The sequence below is a fragment of the Sander lucioperca genome, chromosome 11 (genome assembly GCF_008315115.2).
Source record: "Sander lucioperca isolate FBNREF2018 chromosome 11, SLUC_FBN_1.2, whole genome shotgun sequence".
Lineage (NCBI taxonomy): Eukaryota > Metazoa > Chordata > Actinopteri > Perciformes > Percidae > Sander > Sander lucioperca.
In genome coordinates, this window is record NC_050183.1 from 1,699,085 (window position 1) to 1,724,250 (window position 25,166).

A 25,166-nucleotide genomic window follows, 5' to 3' on the forward strand; every position below is an offset into this window, starting at 1 on the left:
TAGAGAGCCCATTGAAGGCCAATGGCATGAACATATACATACGACGTTCCACTAAAACACAAACAGTGTTTGAGGCAAAGAGAGACAATGTTACAAGAGGGTCTACAGTGAGAACTGGCACAGGGAATCTGAAACAATTTCATGCCAAATGCTCTCAGACATCCCATTTCTGAAATGAAATTCTAATAAAATTAATCTTTTTTCCTTTTCTTTTGGCTAATACCTTGGGACCTCTTCAGTGGTTCCCCAATGGTGTCTAGTCCCACCGACAAGGACCTTAACATTAGCAAATACAAGGAAGTATGTATTGAGAATCTGAGTTCATATAGACATATTCCTAATGTCTGTATACCACGATTTCAATAAACGTAACCTTATACTAAACTGCTGTTAAAAAGGGACTGTAGAGAATAAGGATAACTGATTTATAATGTAATTCACATCCTACTGCTTTATTTTAATGGCAAATAATTACATGTGTTACATTTTCTTACATATTCTTGATGTGTACACTCACATGGATGCAGCACAAGGGAACACTTGTTAATCAGAACACGGGAAGAGAGAGAAAAGCTGTGTTTATGCAACAGTGATAAACTGATGGCAATCAAGACAGAGAGAAGTAGGAGGGAGCAGAGACGGTCACTATGGATACACAAATGAAAGAGCATAGCACTGATTAGTTGACTTACGGGCACAAGCTTCATGTACCACTTGGTTGGAGACTGCAGCAGCACAGCGACAGAAAAAGACAACAACAAAGAAATACCTGTTAGTGAGATTAGTTGGTAATGCGATTAGTAATACAAGGAAAGACATGACAGCAGTGAGATAAAAGGAAGAGAACCTGTGTGTTATTGAGAGAGCACGAAAAGCAGCCCACACAACCCAAATAACCCTGAAATTGTGTTTAGTGTAATTTAGTGTTAAGTTTTGAGTGTGTATCTTTTAGGCTTTTGCTGCTCATACTTCTACAGAATAGGAGTTTAGCTATGGCCAGATCAAATATAGGTTACTTTGGATGTTCATATTGATCATTTATCTCAAATAAAATGGCACTGCAACTAAAAAGTGAACAATAACAGATGAAACTTTTCAAACCACGTGAAACAAATGCATGACAACACATTGGATCATTAGACTAGATTTAGAAGACTTTTGACCTGAGACAACTCTTACATTTGGTAGCCACAGTAGCTTGACTAAGCCAGTGTGGAATCTAAACAGGCCATTCATGAACCATTCGTAAATATAGCTACGACAAGTAATGCACTGTAATACATTCCACGGATATATATTACTGTATGCCCCACATTGACTGTCGCTGTATAAGAGAGTGAAGATCCGTCACGTGACCGGCTGGCGGTCACGTGAATTGTTGTGCATACGTTTTCATACGATATCATACCTGGTCATTAGAATGCATTGATCTAAAGCTGTATGCACAAACTGCATCAACAAATAATGGCAAGGCCTTTTGATAATGTCTTTTCATCATTGCTGTTAGTTGTCAATTCACAGTTTTAGTTGTTGTAAATTATTTCTGAACAGAAATTAGCTGCATTTGTAAGTTAAAAAAAGAAATGTATGTATGATTCCTCTATCGGCTGATGTGCCCATCAATAGGCATGCATCCTTCTCTCCTGTGTGTAAAAGACACACTCACTAATATTGTTAATCTGAGTTCACTGCTGATTGTTAGGGGACACTGTATGGCACCAACAAAATCAGGACATGTATCTTATTGTCGCTAAAGAGAAGAGCATCAGCTAAATACCCACAGTAGCTAAAAGAAACCAAATAACAATCCCACCGCATACATGTAACCCAACTGTCAGCAATCCACTAACAGTGTAAGCTGATTCCAAAAGAGGAGAGTCTTGCCTCAGTTAATAGCTAATTCCCACACTACCTAGAAGCATCAAAGAACCAAATGGGAGTGCCACTCAAAGTGGCTGGCAAGTGCTCAACTTCAAACGGTGAGCCATGACTTGTGAGAAAATACAGCTGCTTTGTACTGAAACCCCCAAAATGAATAATAAAGACAGCAAGAGGATGAAAAGATCAGTTGTAGCCTTCTTGGATTTTCCTGATTTGATTAACGTCACAGCCCCCCTGAATGGTAATTTTAGTCACCAGTAAGAGTCTGATGCAATCAGAGGAACACATGTGATGTAATCTAATAAACAACATATTAGTTAATCAGTTTTATCCATTTGCTAGTGAATGGATTGCCTTGGCTTACCTGTCATAACATAAAAAGACTATTAAAATATCAGATTATAGTGGAATGCAGAAAGGATCCATGAACATCACATATTTTATGTATTTCTATCCCTCTCAGTACAACATCTGGAAAGTGACAGTGAATAAATACTGCAGGGTATATATATATTTTGAGCATAATCTAATACCTACTCTATTTCCTGCATTGTTCACACAATGTGAGCTCCTTTCATTATTGCCATGTTTTTTAGCAGATATTTGTTGTCACTTATGTTGTCATAATTACACACATTTATCAAACACAAGAAGAAGGGTTCCTGGACACTGCATCTAGCATGTTGTACCAAGCAAATTAGGTTATTTTGCTACATGTCTTTCAAAACAAGACAAAGATGTATTAATGATATTAAAAAGGGTATTTGTGGGCAGAGAGGGAGACAGAGGACAAACTCTGCCCTTACTTCACCTCATGGTACTTTACTTTGTTGTTTTTATCTTTTCTTTCCATGTCCATACTGTACATCATGTTTATTGTATCGTCTATGTCAAATGGTGTCTGTAAACCATTTACAATACATGACTCGAACACATACCTACTCGAACATAGGGTCAATTTCAGCAAATATGACAGAAAGTTAGTTTTATAAGTCTTACCTACTGCACCTTTTAATATATGATATACGATAATGCAGGACTAATATTCAAACTAAAATAAGGTTTAGTCAAACAAAAACTGTTATGATAACAGCTCAAATCCTACTGTTTCTGCTAATGGATCTTTTAGCTTTTTCATTTATTTTTCAGAGACAGTAACAGTGAGTGTGCTTGAGATAAGGTTTGGGGTTTTAATAAAGGGTGGTTTTATGATGCAAATGGCTACAAATACCAGCGTGGTCAGCCCGAACTTTCAATGATGGGGTATTCTGAATACACTGCTGCTCTAAACTTGCTGCCCCAGTTTAAGAATAAGATGGAGGAGATGAAGACTGTCTGCATCTAAAGTGATGATCCTAAAATTGTGGGCTGAGCGGAGTCAAACAGAGTTTAGAATCTGTTATAACCACCAATCAAACCCCTGGGGAGAGCTAAGGCCCTCATCTATCATCTCCTTACAGAAGAGCACACACACACACACACACACACACACACACACACACACACACACACACACACACACACACACCCACACACACACACACACACACACACACACACACACACACACACACACACACACACACACACACACACACACACACACACAAACACACATTATACTTATGAGTATGTACTATGTACAGACACTTGCACCCCACCCATCTCCACTTCAATCATCGTGTAACTCTGCCAATCAAAGTTCATCCTCTGAAGCCAGAGATGTCTGGCTGAGCTGTGGCTCAGCTTTTGAAACTTAAAAGGATTAGTCCTCACTTCTCTGTCCTGACGTTGCCTTTGCACTCCTCCCCTCCAACTCCCTCCTACCCTCCACTTGCCCTCATCCCTGGATTCAGTACAGTAGGTTAAAATAAAAACACTGTTGCCCTGGTGAGCTCTAGTGTTGTCCTAGTGGTGTTCACGTCTCTGTCTGACTGAGACAGCGTGACTCACACTGCAGTCATACTGCAAAGACAGAAGGGGGAGGTCTGGGGAGGTGGAAAGTGACGGTGTGAGGGATAGAAGGAGGATAGATGGAGCTGCTAGACACCATGAAAAAATGTTGCCCCCCCCCCATATACTAATTACTGACAAATTCCTCACCTTGTTCTGATTTATTGTAACTGAGAGCCCTATTTATTCGCTTTTTTGGGCCAATCAACTCATTTTATTATGAGGGTGGTGTATAACTAGGACACTAATACTTAGGCTTTGTTTGGTCTGAATGAAATGGGAATGAAATAAGTGGCTTGTTTCTCTTAGAAAATACTGCATCTTATTGTTAGTTTGGCAACGGAAGAAATATATATTTTTACTCTGATTGCAGAGGAGGGACAGAGAGTCAGAAAACAATGTGGTTGTTTTATAACCATCCAGAAAAAATGATGCTCGTGCCATTTTATAACTGATACACATGTAAAAAGTACATCAACTGAAACAGTAAAAGGCAGAAAACAAAACAAAAAACAAATTAGGATGGAGGCAAAGTCATTATTATATTCAAATAGCCAAGACGCTGACTGTGCCTGCCTTCGTATGCCAACACAGCAAGCAGTTGTTATGCAACGTCTCCTGTCTGAGTTAGCAAGAACGTTAAGTATGACACAAATCAAGGTTCATAAACTGTCTTGTAAATGTTATTTAAACTTTAAACAGACAGAAGCAGAATCTGTTTCAGCAGCTGCAGGCAGACAGACGTACTGACTGATTTAAGACTACTTTAATTCATCTGAAAGTGTGGAACTGCATCATCTAATGACAGTGACTTTTATCACAGTTCAGACCAGAACAATGTAGGCAAGAAAGAGAGAGAGTGGGATGGTCACACACACACACACACACACACACACACACACACACACACACACACACACACACACACACACACACACACACACACACACAGACACACACACACAAACACTCCCTCAGAAATACACACCGACACACAGACACACAAAACACACACACCAATCAACATGAGCTGATGGGATGATGTTACAGAAGGGCTACGGGATTGCTCCGTTGCCACAGGAAATTCCGCCGGATGCATGTATTTTCTTTTTTCTTCCGCTTTCTTTGTGTTGGAATTTTAAATTCGGTGGATTAATGAGGACTATTTTGACTGTTCCTCAGATCTCTGCAGGGTAACTTGAGACAGCCAGCTAGACTGTCCAATCTGAGTTTTCGCTCGCACGACTATTTTGCAGCGGTTCTGTGCGGAGTTTAGCACTGCCCATGACGATTCTGATTGATTTAAAGAACCAGAGCACGTTTTCCTCCCATCCCAGAATGCTATGTGGAATAGCCAGACCCTCCGTCACCGCGCTTTGGAGGAGGGTCTGGCAAAGCGAGACTACAGAAGGGCCAACTTTCAGGCTTGGGGGCCAAACAAATGGATGTGAGCACACATCATGAGCAGGAGTGGCTTCACATGTGAGACAATGAGTCAGCGACACGGCGACTTCACTGTAAAAAGACTGCAACTTTTAATATTCAGTTTTGGAAAGAGTCTCCTCTTTTTCAACAAGCATAACAAAATCTAATGGTGAAATGGTTGGCCACATGCAACTTCACCAGATAAAAGTAAGTGTGTATGTGTGTGTTCATGTGGAATAGCTGAGGCATGCAGTGCTGTGTCTGCACACTGACTGGTCAGATCAGCATCAAACTCAGTGGAAGTCTGCGCAGCCCTGGGACTGGGAAGGGAACCACACACAAAGTGAGCACACTGCAGTGCTTCAGCACTCAACTCTTTTTTCAGCACTCAACTCTCTGCAGGCTAAAACACAAAGGACAGGGTTTCAATATTTTCCTTTAGGAAGACTAACTCTAACTCTCTAAACATTCCTGCAAAGCAGCATCTGTAACGGTGTTGTGTCATAGTGTGTTGCCTTTTACAAACTATGAGAGAGGAAGCTAGGAAAGGAGGCATGACCCGGGAGTCTAGAGTGGAGGAGTGGAGTAGGATCGAGGGCAGGGAAACATTGAAATGTAGAAAAAAGAAATTATTAATAGAAGAAGCAGGAGACTGAATTGCTGCTGATGTACTTGAACTGAAATGTATTAGGGTTACCTGATATATGTTGAGGTGGTTGATAACTTTTTAGGTGCCACAGAAACTTGCTAAAAATCAAACAAATAATGCATTGTATCATTCAAAAACCACACAACGGTAACTTTTCTTTCTGGAAATCTGCTGTTGCTGCATAATAACTGATATGGAGGTGAGGAGCAGAAGCATGAAGGATGATTGTGACATCATCCACCCTACCTCCTCCCTCTTCTCTGATCATCGCTCTGCTGTGTCAGGGTAATGCGTAGCTGTCGCTCGCCATGCCAACTCTGACCCTCACTGCCAGACCATAATACCAAATGTCGCATTGACACACAAACATGGATCTGACTGTGAAATTTACAAGTGGCGATGAAAAGCTTTAATGTGGTATTTTGCAAGATTTAAATTTCAACAAGTGAGTGTATGCATTATTCAGTTTATCACTGAATGATTTATTGCAAATGCAGTATCAAACTACAGAATCCAAACACAGATTACTCCAGTTACTCAAATACATCACACACACACACACACACACACACACACACACACACACACACACACACACACACACACACACATTAGAAATCACTGCTGACACTAGAGTCAGTTATATAACAGATTTGGACTGCAGGCAGTCCCAGCACATGGGTGACCTTGCACTTAATGACTGCTGGCCTAATGAGACCAGAGAGCACTGATGTGCAGGTGAAGGCACAAATGAAATGAGGTATGGTACAGTGTTATGCTGGTACAGTTGTCAGGATGGCTAAACTCGTTATGATGTTGAATATGCAGCCTGGTGTTCTCTCTCTTTCTTATTTAATAAATACAGACTGAGCTTCATCTAAAGCTCAGACATATGTGAGTGAGATTTTCTTCAACAGTAGCTGGGCTTTAAGGGCTTAAGATCTTTTCGAGGAAACTGGTCTCAAATATTAAAGTGACAAATATCTGTCAGTCAAAAGCAGAATGTTGTGGTAAGTCCATTAAGTGGAGCCAAGGATTTCAGTTAGCTTGTTTAGAACTGTCCATCAAACTGGCGACATCTGTATGGTCATGTGGAGTTTGTGAAGTGTTGGGAGAGAGGAAGGGAAAGGAAAAACACCCACCCGAGGACTCCCAGCAGGGTCGGCGCTCTGTGTCTCCCTCATCCTCTGCTCCTGAGCCACGATGTCTTTCAGATACTCATTTACCTGAAAGACAGAGGACAAACAAGGCTAAAATTCACAGCCGCAGCTGAATCAATTAGCAAAATTTAATATAAGGAACAGACTATGACTAATACTTCATCTTCAGCTCATATTGCTCTCATATAAAGAGTAATAGTAAAGTTGAAAAGTAAAGTTGATATTGAAATTTTACTTTCCAACAGTGGAACATTAGCATATGGGCAATATTGAATCAAATGATATTGATAATGTTATATTGATAAAGCTTATAGTTAGGGAGTGAGGAGTTGCAGTGAACGCCTAGACCGGCGGGGCAGGGTGTATAGCTGCAGACACAGCACCCCTGCTTCTCTCTGCTTCTCTTTACAGTCATCAGATTTACCTATCGTATAATCAATAATATAGTGCCTCTCCTAGTTATGCTGTTATAATTCTAGACTGCCGAGGAAGTTCCTTCTTATGACACGCTCTTTTCTTTTGTTTCCTTTTATGCACATCCTGTCCCAGAAGTGCTTGTTACTAACCTAGCTCTGGGGAGTTTACTCCCCGGAGTCCTTATGTTTCTTCTTCGCCCAGAACATCGTCTCGGATTAGGGTGACACCAAGACCTGGGTCTTGGGTGCAGCTGTGGCTATGGACCTGCTACACCCTGCTACGCTCTGCGATTCCCTGCAATGCCCGGCTACGTACTGCTGCGTCCACCGCGTCCACCCATGCTCTGCTGTGCCACGCTACATCCTGTACCGTCATAACCCCAACCGTCAGACACCGCCCACCAAGAGTCTGGGTCTGCCGAGGTTTCTTCCTAAAAGGGAGTTTTTCCTCGCCACTGTCGCAATAGCCACTGCTAATGCTTGTTCTTGGGGGAACTATTGGAATTGTTGGGGCTTTATAGAGTGTGGTCTAGACCTACTCTATCTGTAAAGTGTCTCGAGATAACTCTTGTTATGATTTGATACTATAAATAAAATTGAATTGAATTGAATTGAAATGACTGCACTGTGCCACTTGTTATCATTACTTTATTTAAGAATTAAACGATTTAATTGTGCTTTTGTATTGTGTGTCAACATAAAGGACCCCAATAGAAGTCTGTGTTTAAATGCATCCATTGTAGAAGTTTTTGGAAATTCTGAATCAAATCTAATCTCATTCAATCCTGCACTGTTGACAATTGACAGTATATACAGAATATACAGTTCTCCTCAAATCCATATGGATCAAGTTAAAGCAGGAGTCAGCTGTGAATTGTGGACCTTTGGAACACAAAGGAACCCCAACAGAGAGCCATGTGTCCGACCAGTAGGACTCCACGACCACACCTGTTAGCTATTGTGTGTGTCTTTGTGTGTGTGTGTGTGTGTGTGTGTGTGTGTGTGTGTGTGTGTGTGTGTGTGTGTGTGTGTGTGTGTGAGTGGCTCAGAGTTGGCAGGAGCCCAGTGTTCCTGCTAGAAGAATGTAAACAGACTGGGCTCTGTAGCATTGTATGGAGGAGCCAGCACCATCTGCACATGCAGGCCATGTAGCCAACCACTTATACTTTACAGTGTAATTTACACAGAGCATGTCGTTTTTAAGTGCATTAGGCCACATTTTACTGATGTGTAATATGTACTGTAGTCTGTAGCAAATACATTTCATGGACATTTTTTGAAGAGTGTATTTGTTTCCTTGTAGCTCCTACAGAGACTTTACACACAGTATATGTAACTTGGACTAAGCCAAATTATTAAATATTATTTTGTGATTTTAAGAATGTGTTTTGCACATTAATGTGATAGACCGCCCAAACAACATTCACCACATGTAGGCTTGATGCTTGGCTGTAAAAAACAATGTAGTTTCTCTTGTATCCTGAATTTCTATTCTCTTGCACATACATACAGTGAGTCATGGACATGCTTTACATCAGTGGTTCCCAACCTTTTTTCCTTGGCGCCCCCCCTACTTATGTCTAAGAAAAGCTGAGCCCCCCCTCCGAAACCGAAGTTGAGGTAACTTTCCCTTACTTTCTTTTTTGATACAGAGGAGTTATCAGCACTTTACGTTTCTCCGCCATGTTTCGTTCATAAAATAGTGATGCCGTGGCGGCAGGAAAAACGAGGATGATAGCAGCTAGCAGCTAGCAGCTAGCAGCTGACCTGATGACAGCAAGGGTCTCAGGTTAAGAGGTCCCGGAGGTTTGGTCTACTAAGTAGCCTGCGTACAAGTTTAAGCGAGAACAAAAATATATAGTTTTTATACAGACTTTTGTATACATTATATATTCTAGTGTATTATCATAATTTCTTTAACATGTGCAAATAATTTTTTTTTTTACCTCAACCTCAAACCAGATAAAGACTCGCGCCCCCCCTGTGATCTTTGCCGCCCCCCTTAGGGGTCCCCGGACCCCAGGTTGGGAACCACTGCTTTACATGACACATGTAAACACACGGCAATCCTTGCATCAGTAACAGTCTGTTAAAAGGTTATAAAGTCAGTGAAAGTAGTAAAACATTGGACAACCCCACCTTTGTCAAACCCACAAGGATGTTTTCTCATGCTGCGAGTTCACCTGTACACGTCATATGCTATAAGCTCAAGGCATGGTGTGCATGTAACAGATTTGATGGTATTTAGGTCAGTGTTTTTGACTGTAATATCTTGCAACCAAACTGCGCACTGTGGAATGTCAGAGCTCAAGCTCTAACCCAATGACCCTGAGTGATGGTATCTACAGTAACTTGTGTATAATATGACCACCAGCCTGCTCCTTGGACAGCAATGACCAGTTTCTCACAATCTGTCCTTGTAGTTACAGTAAATCTGTCATTTGAAAAAGATATACCCACCTTGTTGATCCAGGTGGTCACTGCGTCCTCTGTGTCATAAGGTGTTTCCACCTCAGGGTCGTAAGACGAATACTGACCAATGCAGGCCATCACCTTCTCGACGCTCACCATCTCCACTGTGTACGCCATCATCAGAGTGTCGATCATTGCCAAATGAGCGCTCTGGAAGAGAAAACAGTAAAGAGAAAGATTTAGAGGGTGAAAACTAGGGGTGGGAATAACCAGAGGCCTCACGATACGATATCATCTCAATACTTATGTCATGATACGATATTATTGCGATTTTAAACATATTGCAACATTCTGCGATATATTGCACTTTATTACATTTTTTCCAACTTCAAATGTTTCCCAATTTTAAATGATCTCCCCAAAAGGAAACTTTGTCAATATCTGTTTTATCTCACTTCATTTATAAAAATGGGATTGTCAAGCAGACAAATTGACCAACACATATACAGTATAGTAAAAGATCAATACTTGGCATCTGTGTATCAATATAGTATTGCCATGGAAAATATCCCGATGCTATGCTGTATCGATAATTTCCCCCACCCCTAGTGAAAACAAGTAGCTCTGAGGTAGCTGGTGATTCCAGCAGATGCTTGACTGTGGTTCATTTCCTGCAGATATTATATTTGAAGTATTTTAGCCATTGAAGGTCAAACCCAACTGCAAGTTGGCCAGGTGTAAAATGGTGTATGATAAGAGAATGATAGATGAGGAAATATGCCCAGTTTGTTTCATTGACACTGCATCTGAAGAGACAGATCACTTTGCTCTGAGAGGAACTGAAACTCGGACCATAACAGCTTTTTAATCTCAGTGACATATTGATCTGTCAGACTACAAATAAATATGACACTAACAGAATCAAGATAACACATATGCATAAAAATGAGAATTTCCTGCATGTTATTGACAAAGCCAAAGGCCCGTCAGGTGCACTGAGATGAGAATGAGACATGAACAAGCCACTAAGAAGTGTGTGAGCTAGACTGCAAATAGCCTATGTATCTGAGCAGGTTAAATTGGCTGCCTAATCTTAAAAACCTGTTGTAAAGTTTGAAAATGGCACATCCAGTCTGCCAACAAAATTTTTTTCAGAGTGGGGGTCGGAGTGAGTGAGGACTCCAAATCCTCTGCTGTACATCTGAAATTGTCGTCAGTCGAACATTCATTTGTTGATGTTTCCCTGGAAACAAGTGCCTTCATCCCTAGTTACAAGACCCAATTTGCCCACAGCAACCGCTACCCTTTGAGAAGCCTGAATAAGACATCTTTCTGACAACTGAGTCCAATTAATAGGCATCCATTATAAGCTGCTCTACTCATCTTTATCACTGACTGGAGGGTTTTATTTTGAAAAACTATGAATATAAATCCAATTCTGGACTTCTACTTCTACTTCAAACCATGGACGGATTACGATGTTCTTAAAAAAATGTCAACTGTGTAAATACAAAATGGGCATTTGCATTTTTCAATCATTTAACCTATTCATAAAAATTAGATGCAAATAACTCCAACTTCAACTTGTGTAGCATTCCACTGGTGTTCACGCATCAGGCTAATAAAGCCAATCTTTGAATGGTATCAACAATCTAAAAGTACTGAAGGTATTATTGCCGGGGTTACAGGTATGAAACAAGTCAGATGTGGTGTGTGTTTGCCCTAGATTCAAAAAATGTCCCGATGAGGGGCAATTTCCTTTGCAGACAGCAGCCCAACACGAATACATAATAATAATAATAATAATAATAATATATTTTATTTGTTGGTGCTTTTCAAGACACCCAAGGACACCTTACAAAACATTAATAAAATCATACAATACATCATCCATAACACAGCACAATATCCATATTTCCTACAATGTCACCATGAATCATGAAAAAGGAGACGCAATGGCATGACATCCGGAGTTATAGTTTGTTTAAAAAATACAATAGCAGATGGAACAGAGGACAATCTGTATCTATTAGTGCTACCTTTGGGGAGACAAAACCTCAACCACAAAACGATGTTGAGAGTCCAAAACAGGTAAGGTATTGTGAGGTAAGGATATAATTAAAATCAATTGAAGTCACAGTTTAGTTCCCAGGCAATACTCTGTTTACAAGGAGAAGCTTTTTAATCATTATGAAATATAGCCTACATTACAGACAATATGTCAGTGTCTGTCCACAATAATGAGGGAGAAAGGTAATTTGTGAAACAAAAATTTCGATTTAAATTGATGCAACAAGGAAAGCGAAGAGTCATAGGGAGGAGGTCGTGGTGTTGGATGAGTGTATGACTTTAACACGACATGTGTTCACTTCTACCAACAGTCCACCTTTGCTTCCTTTAACTACGATTGATGTTTTGTGACCAGGACCTTTCGCGAAACGTAACTTCCCTATTAGGGCTGTGTATTGGCAAGAATCTGGTGATACGATGCATATCACGATACATGGGTCACGATTCAACATATTGCAATATATTTCGATACTGTGCGTAAGGCGATATATTGGGATTTTTTTTAAAGTATAATTTTAGAAAAACTAATATTTAAAAAAAAGACATGATGTTCATAAAAGTTTACTTTAGGTAAACAATTCAGTACACAGAAAACCAAACTGCCAGTTTGGGATTGTGGTTTACAGGTTCTTAGTGAGCTAATTTTTTATTGCTAAAGTAGGCCAAAGTTTAGCCATTGTTAGCTTCTAGCAAAAAGTCAGGCACTGCTAGGCACTGTTAGGCAAGGACACTAGTGGTGCGTCTCAGCATAGCCATCTAGCGGTAGGGGGTTTAAACACAACATAAATGTGAACCACTGCCTCACATGAATATTTTTGAACGTAAAAAAAATATTAAAATTAATTTTTCGATATTGCCTTTTTGAAAATCTATACAGTATTGCAAAATAAAATATCGCGATACTCAAGTGTATCAATTTTTTCTTACACCCCTATGACCTCAGTCTGTTTTCTACAATCATAGTTAGACTTGCTCAGCGGCTAGCCAGGTCCCTATGGTACCAGTGTAAAATATAACTGAGGAGCTTCTGCTTGGCCCCTTTCTGTTGCTTGCAGATATAAATATTTTTTTAGTTTGTAAGTTTATTTTTATTGGCCTAATTAGCCCGTGCTAACTAGCTATGTTGCATCATGATGCAGATGTTATGAAAGGCAAGATCAAAGCAGCAACAATTATTTATAATTAGCATAAAAACATTATTTCTTTTGATCAAAACAGACTGATACAGAGTTTTTCAAATAACCATAGTCAGAAAACAGTTCTAACAACTCTAATACTCATGCATGTTGACATACAGAGCATATTTTAAGCAAGACGCTCTACTGACATATAATCAATCACTTTCATTTGCAATGTGAGTGGAAACAGAAGCTGAATGTGGAAGTATAACATTGTCTTTACTGCACCATGGTGATATGGTGTAATCTGTGTATTTTAGTTCTTGGCTCCTCCCTTTAGCTCCCTCTATAGTGCCTTAACCACCACACATTACCCAGGAATCATAACGCTAAATATTTATAGTTTAGCTGCAGGATTTCCATGAGCTAACCCGTTTAATCGGCCGTAAAGTTAAAACGGCCCCTTGAAAATCCACAATGATGCAGTGCACCAGAGTCAGAGAAAAAGGAACAATGTATTAAACATATCACTAGAGGTTTTTATGGTGAAAGTGATATTAAAGAGCTGTGTTGTTCGCTCACTCTGTCACTAACAATGCCAATAATAAAGCAGTGTTTGATATCCTCTTGGACTATTCATGTTAAAAAACCTGTGCCTTTTGCATATTATTCCTTTATGTATATTTCTTTTTAGTGTATGCCATTTGTGTGATGACAGCTAGAAAAACCAAGATAGTTTCTTTCCCCAAAAATATAGCATGATAAAGTCAAACTGGCTGTCTAGTTAGCAACTATATTGAGCATTTTTAGCTCCGAAATGAATTTGCTGTCTGACAGTGCATTAACTTAATGCTTATTTTCCCCTATCTCTGATCTGGCAACCAGGCAGCAAACCAATCCCATTTAATAATACACTGCAAAGATGTTTTCTATTGGCCTTCATTTAGCCTGTCAAAACATTGTAAAAGAGACAAACAACCAAATGCGCGCGCGCGCGCGCACACACACACACACACACACACACACACACACACATCCTGTTATCAGTTTGTAGTCTAGTTACAAACCTGCCCTGTATTTGTATTTGTTCTACAACAAATGATCAACTCCGGGCAAGACCGATTTCGGAAAGGCCAAGGGACCAGCTTCATTCCTCAAAGGCCTCTTTACGTCCTGACTCATCCCTTCTGTTGAGCAATATAATGATATTGATTTGGATCTGATTTGGTCTGATGAGATAAAATGACAACAATAAGAACTAATTTTGTTTACTATACCACAGACCTGCAGTCTCTAATCATATTGAGTGTGTGGGAAGAGGCTAGTGTAGGACCACATGCTCATACTCATACTAATACAGCCTGAAAGAAAATTCAATTCAGGGCATCATTTATTTTAGCAAGTATTGCTAGTATTGCCTGTATTTCCAACACTTGCATATCATCAAAACGCTTAGCCGAAAACATGTTTTAGTATTTGGAACGGCCTGAAATCATGGGGAGAGGAGTTTGAGCTAGTTAATGGGGAGGCTGAATGATACATATTTTTCTCTTGCAGTTTTCAAAACATGTTGACCGTGACAAAATACTGTCACGGTCACATTTAAATTTTGATATTTTCACATTCATTTACTAAATGGTGTACTGGGTTTGACTCTGGAGATCAGTAAGGAAAAGTATTTCAGCTGTACTCAAGTTGTTGACTTGTACTTCAAAGTGATAACACTGCAAGAAACGTGTTTCTGACAGCTGATGGAGAGGCTGACATTTACTGCATATCCATTTTTATGGCCCCAAATTTACAAAACTGAAAGTCTGAAGGCCAAAATGGCACTTAGGAAACTAAAACTCCTCATTAATATAATTTATAATAGCATTTGTCAGCTGACCCTATAATCGAGCTTCCTAGTTGCATCAAAATAGATGCAACTGTCTCATTCTATTTGAATTCATGTGGAAAACGGCTCTTTAAAAGGTCCTCACAAAGCATATATAGGAAATAAGGTGCCACAACTGAATTAGTTCTGAATAAGAGTTGCTGTATGTGTAACGCTCACATTAATGGAGAGTCATTGAAGGACCAGCTGACTGTGTAAATGTCAGGTGAAAGCTAGAAGGAAGAAGAAAGGCTTCAGTAGCCGGATGAATGAGTGGTGGTTAGATGGAGAAAAGACGTAGAAGAAGAGAGGGAGGAAGAATATGAAGCAAGAAAGACGTATATTCTTCACTGCCCAAAGAAAGGGTTAGCCTTTCATGTTAGGCAGACCTGCCAGTTGTTTGCAATAAGGCTGTTTCCTCTGTGATATCCCATGACGTCATGTTTTCTAACCTTTCGGTTTGCTGAGCACACATGCTTTCCTTCAGCACTCCTTTACTTCATATTCATACAGTTGCACATATCCACACATTGGAGCTGCCCAGCCCAACCTCTGTCTTCCACTGTTGGCCAATGAGCAGCCCCACTGGAGCATTCAGGGATCAAATGCCATCAAATGCCTTGCTTGGGGGTATCTACCCAGCTGCAAGAGGGGAAAGTGTTGTGAAACCTTCTGATTATAAGACTGCTTCTCTAACCTTTAGTCTCTGCTTCCCCCAAGATATTGCCTTCTTTATCATATGCTGACTAAAGCTACATTAATGTTTAGTTATTTTTATCACACATTTCATACAGCATACTATTCCGTGGCCAAAGACACAAGAATATTTGCTTTCTCATCTAAGCTGATTACATCCATAAAACTTGTTTTGATTTCTCACGAGGTAAGAAGATGCTCCTTCATGGTCAATATCCTGTTTTTATTGTACCGCTACATTGCTGCCTCTCTGTATTTCTCAACCGGGGAGAGAAGCAAACACTGTTCATCTTTAATACGGCTTCTTAGTGAAAGAGGAAGGATGAAAATCCACCGTAGGAGCCTGATTTAACATTGCACAAAAGAAATGCAAAAAAAAAAAAAAACCCGCAGCGACCTACAGACGATAGTGTGTGTCTGTTGTAAATAAACTAAAATCTCTATTATCAGAGCTTTAAACTGCTTGTTGTGACCTGAACCAGGTGGTGGAAGATACACAATACACTACCTCACCATTACCGTACAGGATCTCTGCAAAATGTTTCTGTGAAATCATTACATTGACTTTATTCCACTGCAACATGATCTGAATTGAGGCAATGACTACAGTAATGTCTTTACCACAACTTACAGAAAAAGCTTTTAAGGGGCTCCAATGGGCCACGGCTAATGATCAGTCTGTGCCTGTTTGTATTGGAGTCCAAGGCTTCATTGATTATTTATGATAGTCAAAAAACAAAAGTGTGAGCAGAAAAGGACCATAAACTGAACAAACCAAAATCATCAAACTTCTGCCCTGTAGTCTCCTGAAGGACACACACACACACACACACACACACACACACACACACACACACACACACACACACACACACACACACACACACACAGTGCGTGGCACTATCTTTGTGGGGACCCGTCATTGACATGATGCATTCCCTAGCCCCTTACCTTACACAACTAAATGCCTAAACTTAACCCTTACCCTCACCCTAACCATAACCTAATTCTAACCCTAATCCTAAAACCAAGTCTTAACCCTCAAACAGCCATTTGAAGTTGTGGGGTCCAGCATTTTGGCCCCACAAAGCTGTCCGGACCCCACAAGTATACTGTATTCCCAGTTTTTGGACCCCACGAATATAGTTAAACAAGAACACACACACACACACACACACACACACACACACGTGCGCGAACATATGCACGCACACACACACATTCAACATTAGCTCAGGGGTGCTGTAATATTGAAATGCAGTCTGCTTTTAGTATTACAGCTCTCATGTCCAGACTCAGAGGCCTCTAGCTTCAGGTAACTTCACGCCGACACAGATGGACATGGAAAAGCTCTCAGCTGTACCTCACTCTAGTCTCTTTCGAAGGTCACCACAAGTACTTAAAGTAAAGTTAAAGGAAAAAGCAGCACCACTTTTTCGTATGAATATACTTTCTTTGCTTTAGTAAAAAAGAAAGAAATGATAGCATACAACAAAGTTCAAGAGCTGATCATTTCAAAGTCTGTTTTATCCTTACTGGTTGCCAGATGGAAGGAGTTTAATAGTAACATAAAAAGAAAAAATTCTGATAATCAAAGACGGTATGTAATACAAGGTGAAGTGTGCCTTAGCCAGGTAGCAGAAAATCCCTAAATTTAAATCTCTGGAAATTACAACTAAATTGATGTGAAAACCCAGACAGGTGAAAGTCAAACTGAATTGAACTGAACCATTTAATGACTAAATGAACCATGACTGCTCCTAGTAAAAACAGTTAATCAGTCACCAGACTTACAGACAATTCTGCATTGCATCCAAACGGTTTGAACAACACAGAACTGCATTTGGAATTTCCCAAATCATCAACAATACTTTGGAAATATAAAACCTTCCTCTTTTCTGTCTTTTCTCTCAGCAGTCTTTCATTTTGAATGAAGACATGGCATAACCCACAAAGCTAGCCCAATCATGAGCAGAAATAAAAATGCTCACGCACACAATTGCACACTTTTGGATTTACAAAATACCAATTGTGAGGTCTGGCATCACTTGTGGGAGTGGAGCTTTTAAGCAAAATACCTTCCCCCTCCATATGCTCCAAACCCAAACTAGCAATTATATAGAAACCTCAAAGCTAACCTTAGAACACTCTCTAGGGACACAATCACAACTACCAGCCAGTGTTGACCCCGCCTGGAGATACGCCTGCACTCCAAATCCTTCCATCAAGTTTGAAAAGGCCCTCTGCGTTGAAAGTGTTTCATGTGTGGATAGGGATAAAAGAGGGTTTGATTTCATTTAAAGGGAAATGCCACTCATTTTACATAAACATGACTGGCATTTACCTGGTGTTCAGACTAAATCCCTGTGAGAATGCAGATATGTGTGACATTTGCTTTCAGCTAAATCTGGTACTATGAACAATTCCCCATTTTCCTAAAAGTTATATTTTCTCATACACTGTCTTAAAGGTCCAATATGTAATATATTTACTGTAATAAATCCAAAAACATCAGATATTAAGGAAACATGCTAAGTTGAAATACTACCTTTTCTGACAACAATGCTAATGCCAGTATTTTCTCCTTTTGAAATTTCTGTTCCGTGATGGAATTTCTGTTTGTGTTTTGGCCTGTTTGTTGTTATCAACTACCCAGTTTGTCAGCCAGGCCGGGTTGCCAGATATACCTGTAAAAACGTAAACCCAGCGCGCTACAGCTGTAAGGTTAGTACAGCCATAAAAGCAGCAAACAAACGAACAGGATCAACGGAGATTGATTTTACCCGACAAAAAAACCGGCATGTTTCTAATAGTTGCGTGACCAGAGACGTAACAAAACTGTCTGGGTGAATACTGGAGATGGATTTAAAAGATGGAGACAGCTTAGAGCCCAAAAGGACGCAGAGTTGGCTAATTTCCTGTAGAACAGATAAGCATTAGCTTCAGGCTAATTTATCACAGCAACTAGGGACGGGCATTTCATGTCATTTCAACATTTGTGTAGCTATTCACTTTGAATTATATAGCTAGAGTACCCGCGTTGGTTACTCGCAAAAACAATTGAGACAGCCAGTGAAGTGATCCCAACTGGTCCTGGCTAACGCCGCCATGCTAACCCTGCTAACTGCTAACGTTACCGGAGGACCAGGCAAGCGCCACTGCTGTTTACAACGTGTAGCCTGTTCAGCGGCTGTAGCCGACAAAGGTGAGTTATTTGAAGCCAAGAGAGGGGGGCTGTAAATCAGAAAGAGAGGACCTTGAGTTTGCAGTGTGTTTAGCGATTGTTGCCGTAATTCTAAGCCAATAAAGTGTGTTCAGTCGGGTGGAAAAGGACGGCAAGGTAGTGGTATTTTTAGCGGTTCCTATCGTAATTCTAAGCAGAGGAAGTGTGTCTGTTTGGCGTGTGGAGAGGATGGCGAGGTTGTGGGATTTTTAGCAGTTCCTACGGTAATTCTAAGCCGAAAAAGGGTGTCTGTTAGTTGGGTACAGAGCTCCACGTGAGCATGGGCTTTTATGACTGTCAATATAGCCAGCATCTAACGTTAGCTACTCCGCTGTGCTGTGGAGTAATGTCTGGCTATGTGAGACAAGCATCTAGCAACATTGTTGTGGATGCTCCGGTATCATCCTGGCAACCAACGTGAACTTCGAGTCTGGGGAGGAGGGGGTGGGGGAGACAACTCTCCAGCATTTTGAATTTGTACTGCAGTAACTATTTTAAACACTAGCTGTCAGTATTACATATTGCACCTTTAAAAAAAACTTGCCTCTTCTCTCTTTATGTCATAGTCTCCATTTCACAGTACCCTAAAACTGGATCTTCAACAAAGCAGAGCCGAGCATTATCTGCAGTGTTGCCTGCTTTTACCAGGTCAGGATCAGGGTTTTGTCTTCTGGCGGCACATTGTGCTAAACCTCTATGTGGAAATAGAGAGAGAAGTTGTATTCGTTATTGTTGTTTTTGTGTGTTTCTATGGACATTTGTATGCAACAATCAAGGCTAATGAATGTATTGTTCTCTGATGGAAGTCAATTCGCTTAAATTATTCATAAGTGAATATAAAACACACACACACACACACACACACACACACTACAATAGTATAACTAATACTAACGCTTGTTTAACTGAATCTACAAAAATGAGATTCCTGTATAAGGTTTTGCACAGGGCCACATCTATAGCAGCATGAATTCATTACGGATTAGGTGCTATTATAGCCTCACCAATCCTTTCATTTGTAATGTCAGTAATAATAAGGAGAACCAGGTGAATATTTTAAGATATGTAGAGTGTGAATGATTTCTCCCAAGAAATCCCCTGCTCCACATTCTGATGAGAAAATGACACAGATGTTCTCTATTAGTATAATAAGCTTACTGTGCTAATTTACCAGATCAGAATATATCATTTAATACTAGTCTCGCATTGCCACACCCTACCTCCACAGCGCTGCGGAGGAGGGTCTGGCTAGTCCACACAGCATTCTGGGATGGGAGAAAAACGGGCTCTGGTTTATTGGCATTTCTTTAAACCAATCACAATCGTCTTTGGCGGAGCTAAGCACCGTACGGAGCAACGGCGCCACTGCAAAATAGCCTCGGGAAGGAACTTGTTTTGGTGGAACGTGTACGTTCAAGGGTTGTTTTGGTCGTGCAACAGAAAACTCAGATTGGACAGATAGTCTAGCTAGTGTTCTCGATTTACCCTGCAGAGATCTGTGGAGCAGTTAACCATAGTCCTCATAAATCCACCGAAGTTTAGAAAGCCAACACAAAGAAAGCCCAAGGTAAATGAGTGAAATCTGGAGAGTTACCGTCGGCAACGGAGCAATCCCGGAAGTGGAACGTCTGCACATTCAACAAAAAAAACAAAAATGTTACTTCCTACTTTTGCTGAAAATATTTCTCACTGTAAAAATAGTAATAAAGAAAACATTTTTTTAAATGTTTTCAAGTGAGGAAATCTCTTAGTGTGTATAATCTCTGTACATAATCTTACTTATTTCCAACACTGACCTGAGAACTTGTAGGTTTTGTTAACTGCTTAGATTAGTAGTTACTACAGGATTTCTTTTTTCTCAATATGCAGTAAGAGGAAACATCTGTCTATGGTCTGTCAGGTTACTTCTTCAGGCTGAGCCACCAGGCACTGACCTGCGATCTCCCCTCCAAGGCCTGGCTCCAAAAGAGAGCAAAGATGTCGATCAATACAGTAGATGTTTTTGAATTATTTTTAGTCTGGCACCTCACCTGGGATCAATTTGCCTTGGCTAACCCTACCTGGAGCTGTTTCCTCTGAAAACAAAGCTCCCAGGCTCACAGGAGCACACAATCTCCTTTATTACAATAGACATTTACTGCATTTTGGAAAATATTTCTGCATAGATTGCCAACACCAAGGTATTTTTCAGTGAAAAAGACAAAACATATAAGTACTGAGTTACTGGCTACTGCTTACTGTGTTGTATCAGCTAACATGGAACATAAGCTTAAGCATGGTTTCCTCTCTGCACTGTTTAAAAGGCCTGTAGACAAATGTGCTCCTGGTTTCACAATCTAGATATTAAATTAAAAGCACAAAAAAAACACATCAGCCTAAAATACAGTCAGAAAGAAGCTCAGCACATCATATGACATCACATTATGTGCTCGCTGCCTACCCATCCATACTGTACTGCCTGGAAGTCGCCGCTGGCATTGAGCATAACATGCTGGCTGGGACTTCGCCGAAGCTGAGGACAGAAAGTACTTGGATGGGCTTCCCTTCCACCTTGCTGCTTCGGCTCGTCTTTGTTCGTAAGATCAAGTGCAGAGGCAGAGAATAAGGGACAGAGGAAGCTAGTTTGATGTTAAGCAGTATGTCTTCTGCCTGGCAGTCAGGTTAGCTTTCTGTACTTTATCGTGTGTGTGTGTGTATGTGTGTGTGTGTGTGTGTGTGTGTGTGGGCAGCAGTGTCTTAGAAATGCCATCTGCCTGCTCGTACGAATCCAGCATTTCAGTATTCTCTGCCTCAGAGCGTGTCAGTGTTCTCACAGTACAGAGCCGCACATACAAGCACAGACTGCGCATATGACATATGCAAGCAGAAGCACCCCCACTCTTGCACACACACACACACACACACACACACACACACACACACACACACCCTGCCTACTGGAGTGTAACCATGGAAACGGCGCTCCTGCCCAATAGGGGTTGTGATTGAGGAAGCGAAAAGGGAGGGAGTGTATTCATCTCTATTAATTCATGCAATACATGAGATGATGAATCAATCTGTCACACAGTAAAACTGAACCGACAAACTTTTTTTTTATCAATGTAGAATGTTAAATATCAATGTGATAGACTTTATATATTAAAATGTATATGTAGTGATTGTTGACATTGTTAAATATAAAACACACAATATTAGAAATGTCTGATGCTTACATTTAGCACAATGCATGTGTTAGTAGTACATCTAAAGAATATGAAATACATGTTTTGGGAGGGGATTTAAATTATTGTTGGTAGTTAAAACTGCCTTTTACATTTACATCATCATACAAACATTTGAATCTATTACACTTTATACCTATATAGGGGGACATCTGATATTGACAAGTCATGACATCATTAAGCAGCAAATAATAACTGCTGCAAAAACAGTTGCGAGAGGGATTTTGATTTTGATATTGACGATGTTCGTTTTGCGAGCTGCTGCTGTGTGTTTGTGTACACATGTTCTGTTTTGTTGCACAGCTAATGCGACACTCCTGTGCTGTAATATGTCAGCAACAATTAACCAGGTCACATTCCTTTTTGGCACGGTGCTCACTCGGCTAAATGAGCCCAAGTTAACAAGGGAAGGTTTTGGAGGTTAAAATAACTTGCTTAAGAAATCTTCTTTGTGACTCCAACCGGTGCCTTAAGTACAACTGGCAAACAACTGAGTAGAAAGCATGAGAGTAGATTCCACATTACAATAGTGCTGTAATTAATTTACCATAAGGCTTACAATACATCTAAAAATAAATCCCCAATAGTTTCACTCTAAAGGCAGCTACACACCGGGCCGATAATCGGCTGTTGGACAGTCTGGCGAGGTTGGTGACTCGAGTCTGTTCGGTGTGTTCTGTGCCGTCGTCTGTCTGAGGGGCCATCGGCCTTTATTTTGGCCGACCTGACGTGTTCAGTTGGAGACAGGGCAGTCGGGACTCACCCGGAAACGGGGTGCGGAATGAGCGTGACTAAGCTTCTCAAAATCTGACGAAAATCTTTTAAACTGACCTTTGTCGATCTGAAATGAAGACAGATTCAGCAACTGCATGGCCTATTTTTCGCTTAAAATGTTTTCAGAAACACGTTTCGGTGAACTATTTTAGTACAATATGAGATCGTATCCGCCATGACAGTCTGTCTTTGAATTTCCGGAGAAAACAAACCCACGTGACGCATTCGTCCAATCAGCTGCCGGTTTTCATTTTTGGGCGACAATACAGATTAGCGCCGCCTGCTGTTATGGAGACGATTACGTCTCGTCACTTCGGTGTGTTCCGAGGCACTTTTTTTGACCAACTCGGGGAGACTGATCAGTCCAACTGCCTTTTCTGCCAACGGTCGGCCATCTGGTTGGTGTGTAACTGCCTTAAAGCAGCATGGTTTCATCAAGAACTACATAATACATCAGTTAATGTACACATTAGAGATGCATTAGCCATTAAGGTTGGATTTGGAAGCATTGTCTAACATACATGTGACTATAAACCTTTCTGTTTTATAGCTTTTCTGACATAGACACAGACACATCACCCATGTAGCTTATAAAGCAATTTAGAAACCATATAAGGTGCTATGCCTCTTATCAGTAGTTCACACGCCCCATACGGCCGTAATAGAGTCTGATTTATACACTTCATTATAAAATCTGACCTTACAACATGACCTATTTACTACAGCTTTATTAAATATTAAAGCTGTGACATTCAAGGTTCGGCAGCTTGGAAGAACATCGGTTCTCACCGCGACGAGGTCAAGGAAGTAAAGCCTACATCACAGAGTCGCTATCCTGTGGATGATCGACAGGCTTTTCCCAAAGAAACTGTTAAGTAGAGTAGGTAAGAAAGCTTCAGATCGTGGCACATTTCATCATCCACTGAATTCCAAAACAACAGTCCTGCATCTTTGCAGTGGTAATTTGAACCCAATCAAGGGGGGGGAAAAAAAGTGCTTGTCCCTTTCTCATTATCACTGCAGAGGCACCCTTGAGCAAGGCAATTAACCATCAGTGCTCCAGTGGGGCTGCTCTGTATCCAGCAGATTGTATGAATGTGGAACAGAGCGTTGTTGCAAAAGCGTGTTCATGTTGATCGAAACAACCCTGAATATATTTAGTAAAATAATAAAATGCCAAATGCTGTTTCTCTCCATTAACCAGTCTGTGCCACTTTACACCGTGCAATTAGGTTCTTAGATACCTGGACACACTCACTTAACAACACACTTACACACATGCACACATGTGGACACTCGTGCAGCCTCACACACACATCATCTATTTTCATTCATCATCTAGATTCCTTGGCTTTTATGGATCTTGACATCATTGTCCCACTCAGTGTATCGTCTCTGTAGCAACAGGGTTACATTTTATGTCCGGATGTCGATTCATCAAGCCAAGCTATTAGTCTTTCATTTAATAATGTTTATCTGCTGGCTATGGAGTTCAATTTTGTTATTGGGTTTTCTCCCTGACGACAGCTGCACAGCACTGACACTTTGGAAAGAACACAATCGAGAACTAGTATTAAAAGTAGCAAGTACAGCCTTTTGATAATGAATTGTATCTATGATTATACTTGCAACGGTGCTTCATGTGGGCTGTAATGTGTAATGCCAGAATAATATTTTCGGATCCTCAGCCCACCTCCACATCTCCCCGTCATTCTTTGTGAACACTACAGGTGGAGGAGAGCGTCAGCGATACAGAATGTGTGTAGGCGACTGAGTGGGCGGGTACTGCCATCATCTTCACATGTGGGAAGCCCATGGCTGAAGACAGAAGGATGAGTGGGCAGAGTAGTGACAGAAGAGAGAGCGGGGACAGAAAAAATACGATTAAAATGCAAAGTCAGTTTGGCAACCTAGTGAAAATGTCAGTAAGTGTTCTCAGTTATGACATGTGTCAGACAAGACATCAGCGGCATCTAACTCTGCTACTGACTGACCTACTAAAGCTCCCTCAAACATCCCCTGAAGTTGCGAATTCTAAAAATTCTTAGAACTGCTGAGTTAAAAAAAATATAAAATACCAAGAAGCAGCATTTAATAACATTGCTGGTGCTCTTATCCAGAGCAGCTTATAGTCAGAACTACAGGTTAAGTGCTCAGTCTCTCTTTCACAGTCTGCTTCAGGAGGAAAACCAGTGATATTTTCCTTTTAGGACAGCCTATCAAACCAACCTCTCTACCTCTTCCAGAAGAAATGTTTTTTTCCTGCTCTCCTTGCAGACTCTCCACGCCCCA

At 40.6% G+C, this 25,166-nt stretch overlaps 1 protein-coding gene across 7 annotated transcripts in view; it reads right to left on the bottom strand.

Annotated features, from left to right (window-relative positions):
* camsap2a (calmodulin regulated spectrin-associated protein family, member 2a) overlaps positions 1-25,166 on the bottom strand; it is a 53,036-nt gene that overhangs the window by 19,433 nt on the left and 8,437 nt on the right. For 4 of the 7 annotated variants that reach the window (XM_031307200.2, XM_031307197.2, XM_031307199.2 and 1 more), the window contains exons 3-5: positions 9,945-10,106; positions 7,051-7,134; positions 693-725 (exon numbers count right to left, since the gene is read on the bottom strand). In XM_031307200.2, the coding sequence (XP_031163060.1) occupies positions 693-725; positions 7,051-7,134; positions 9,945-10,106 (279 nt within the window). The remainder of the gene's footprint in view (positions 1-692; positions 726-7,050; positions 7,135-9,944; positions 10,107-25,166) is intronic. The other 3 variants (XM_031307202.2, XM_031307201.2, XM_031307198.2) reach the window with 1 other exon arrangement.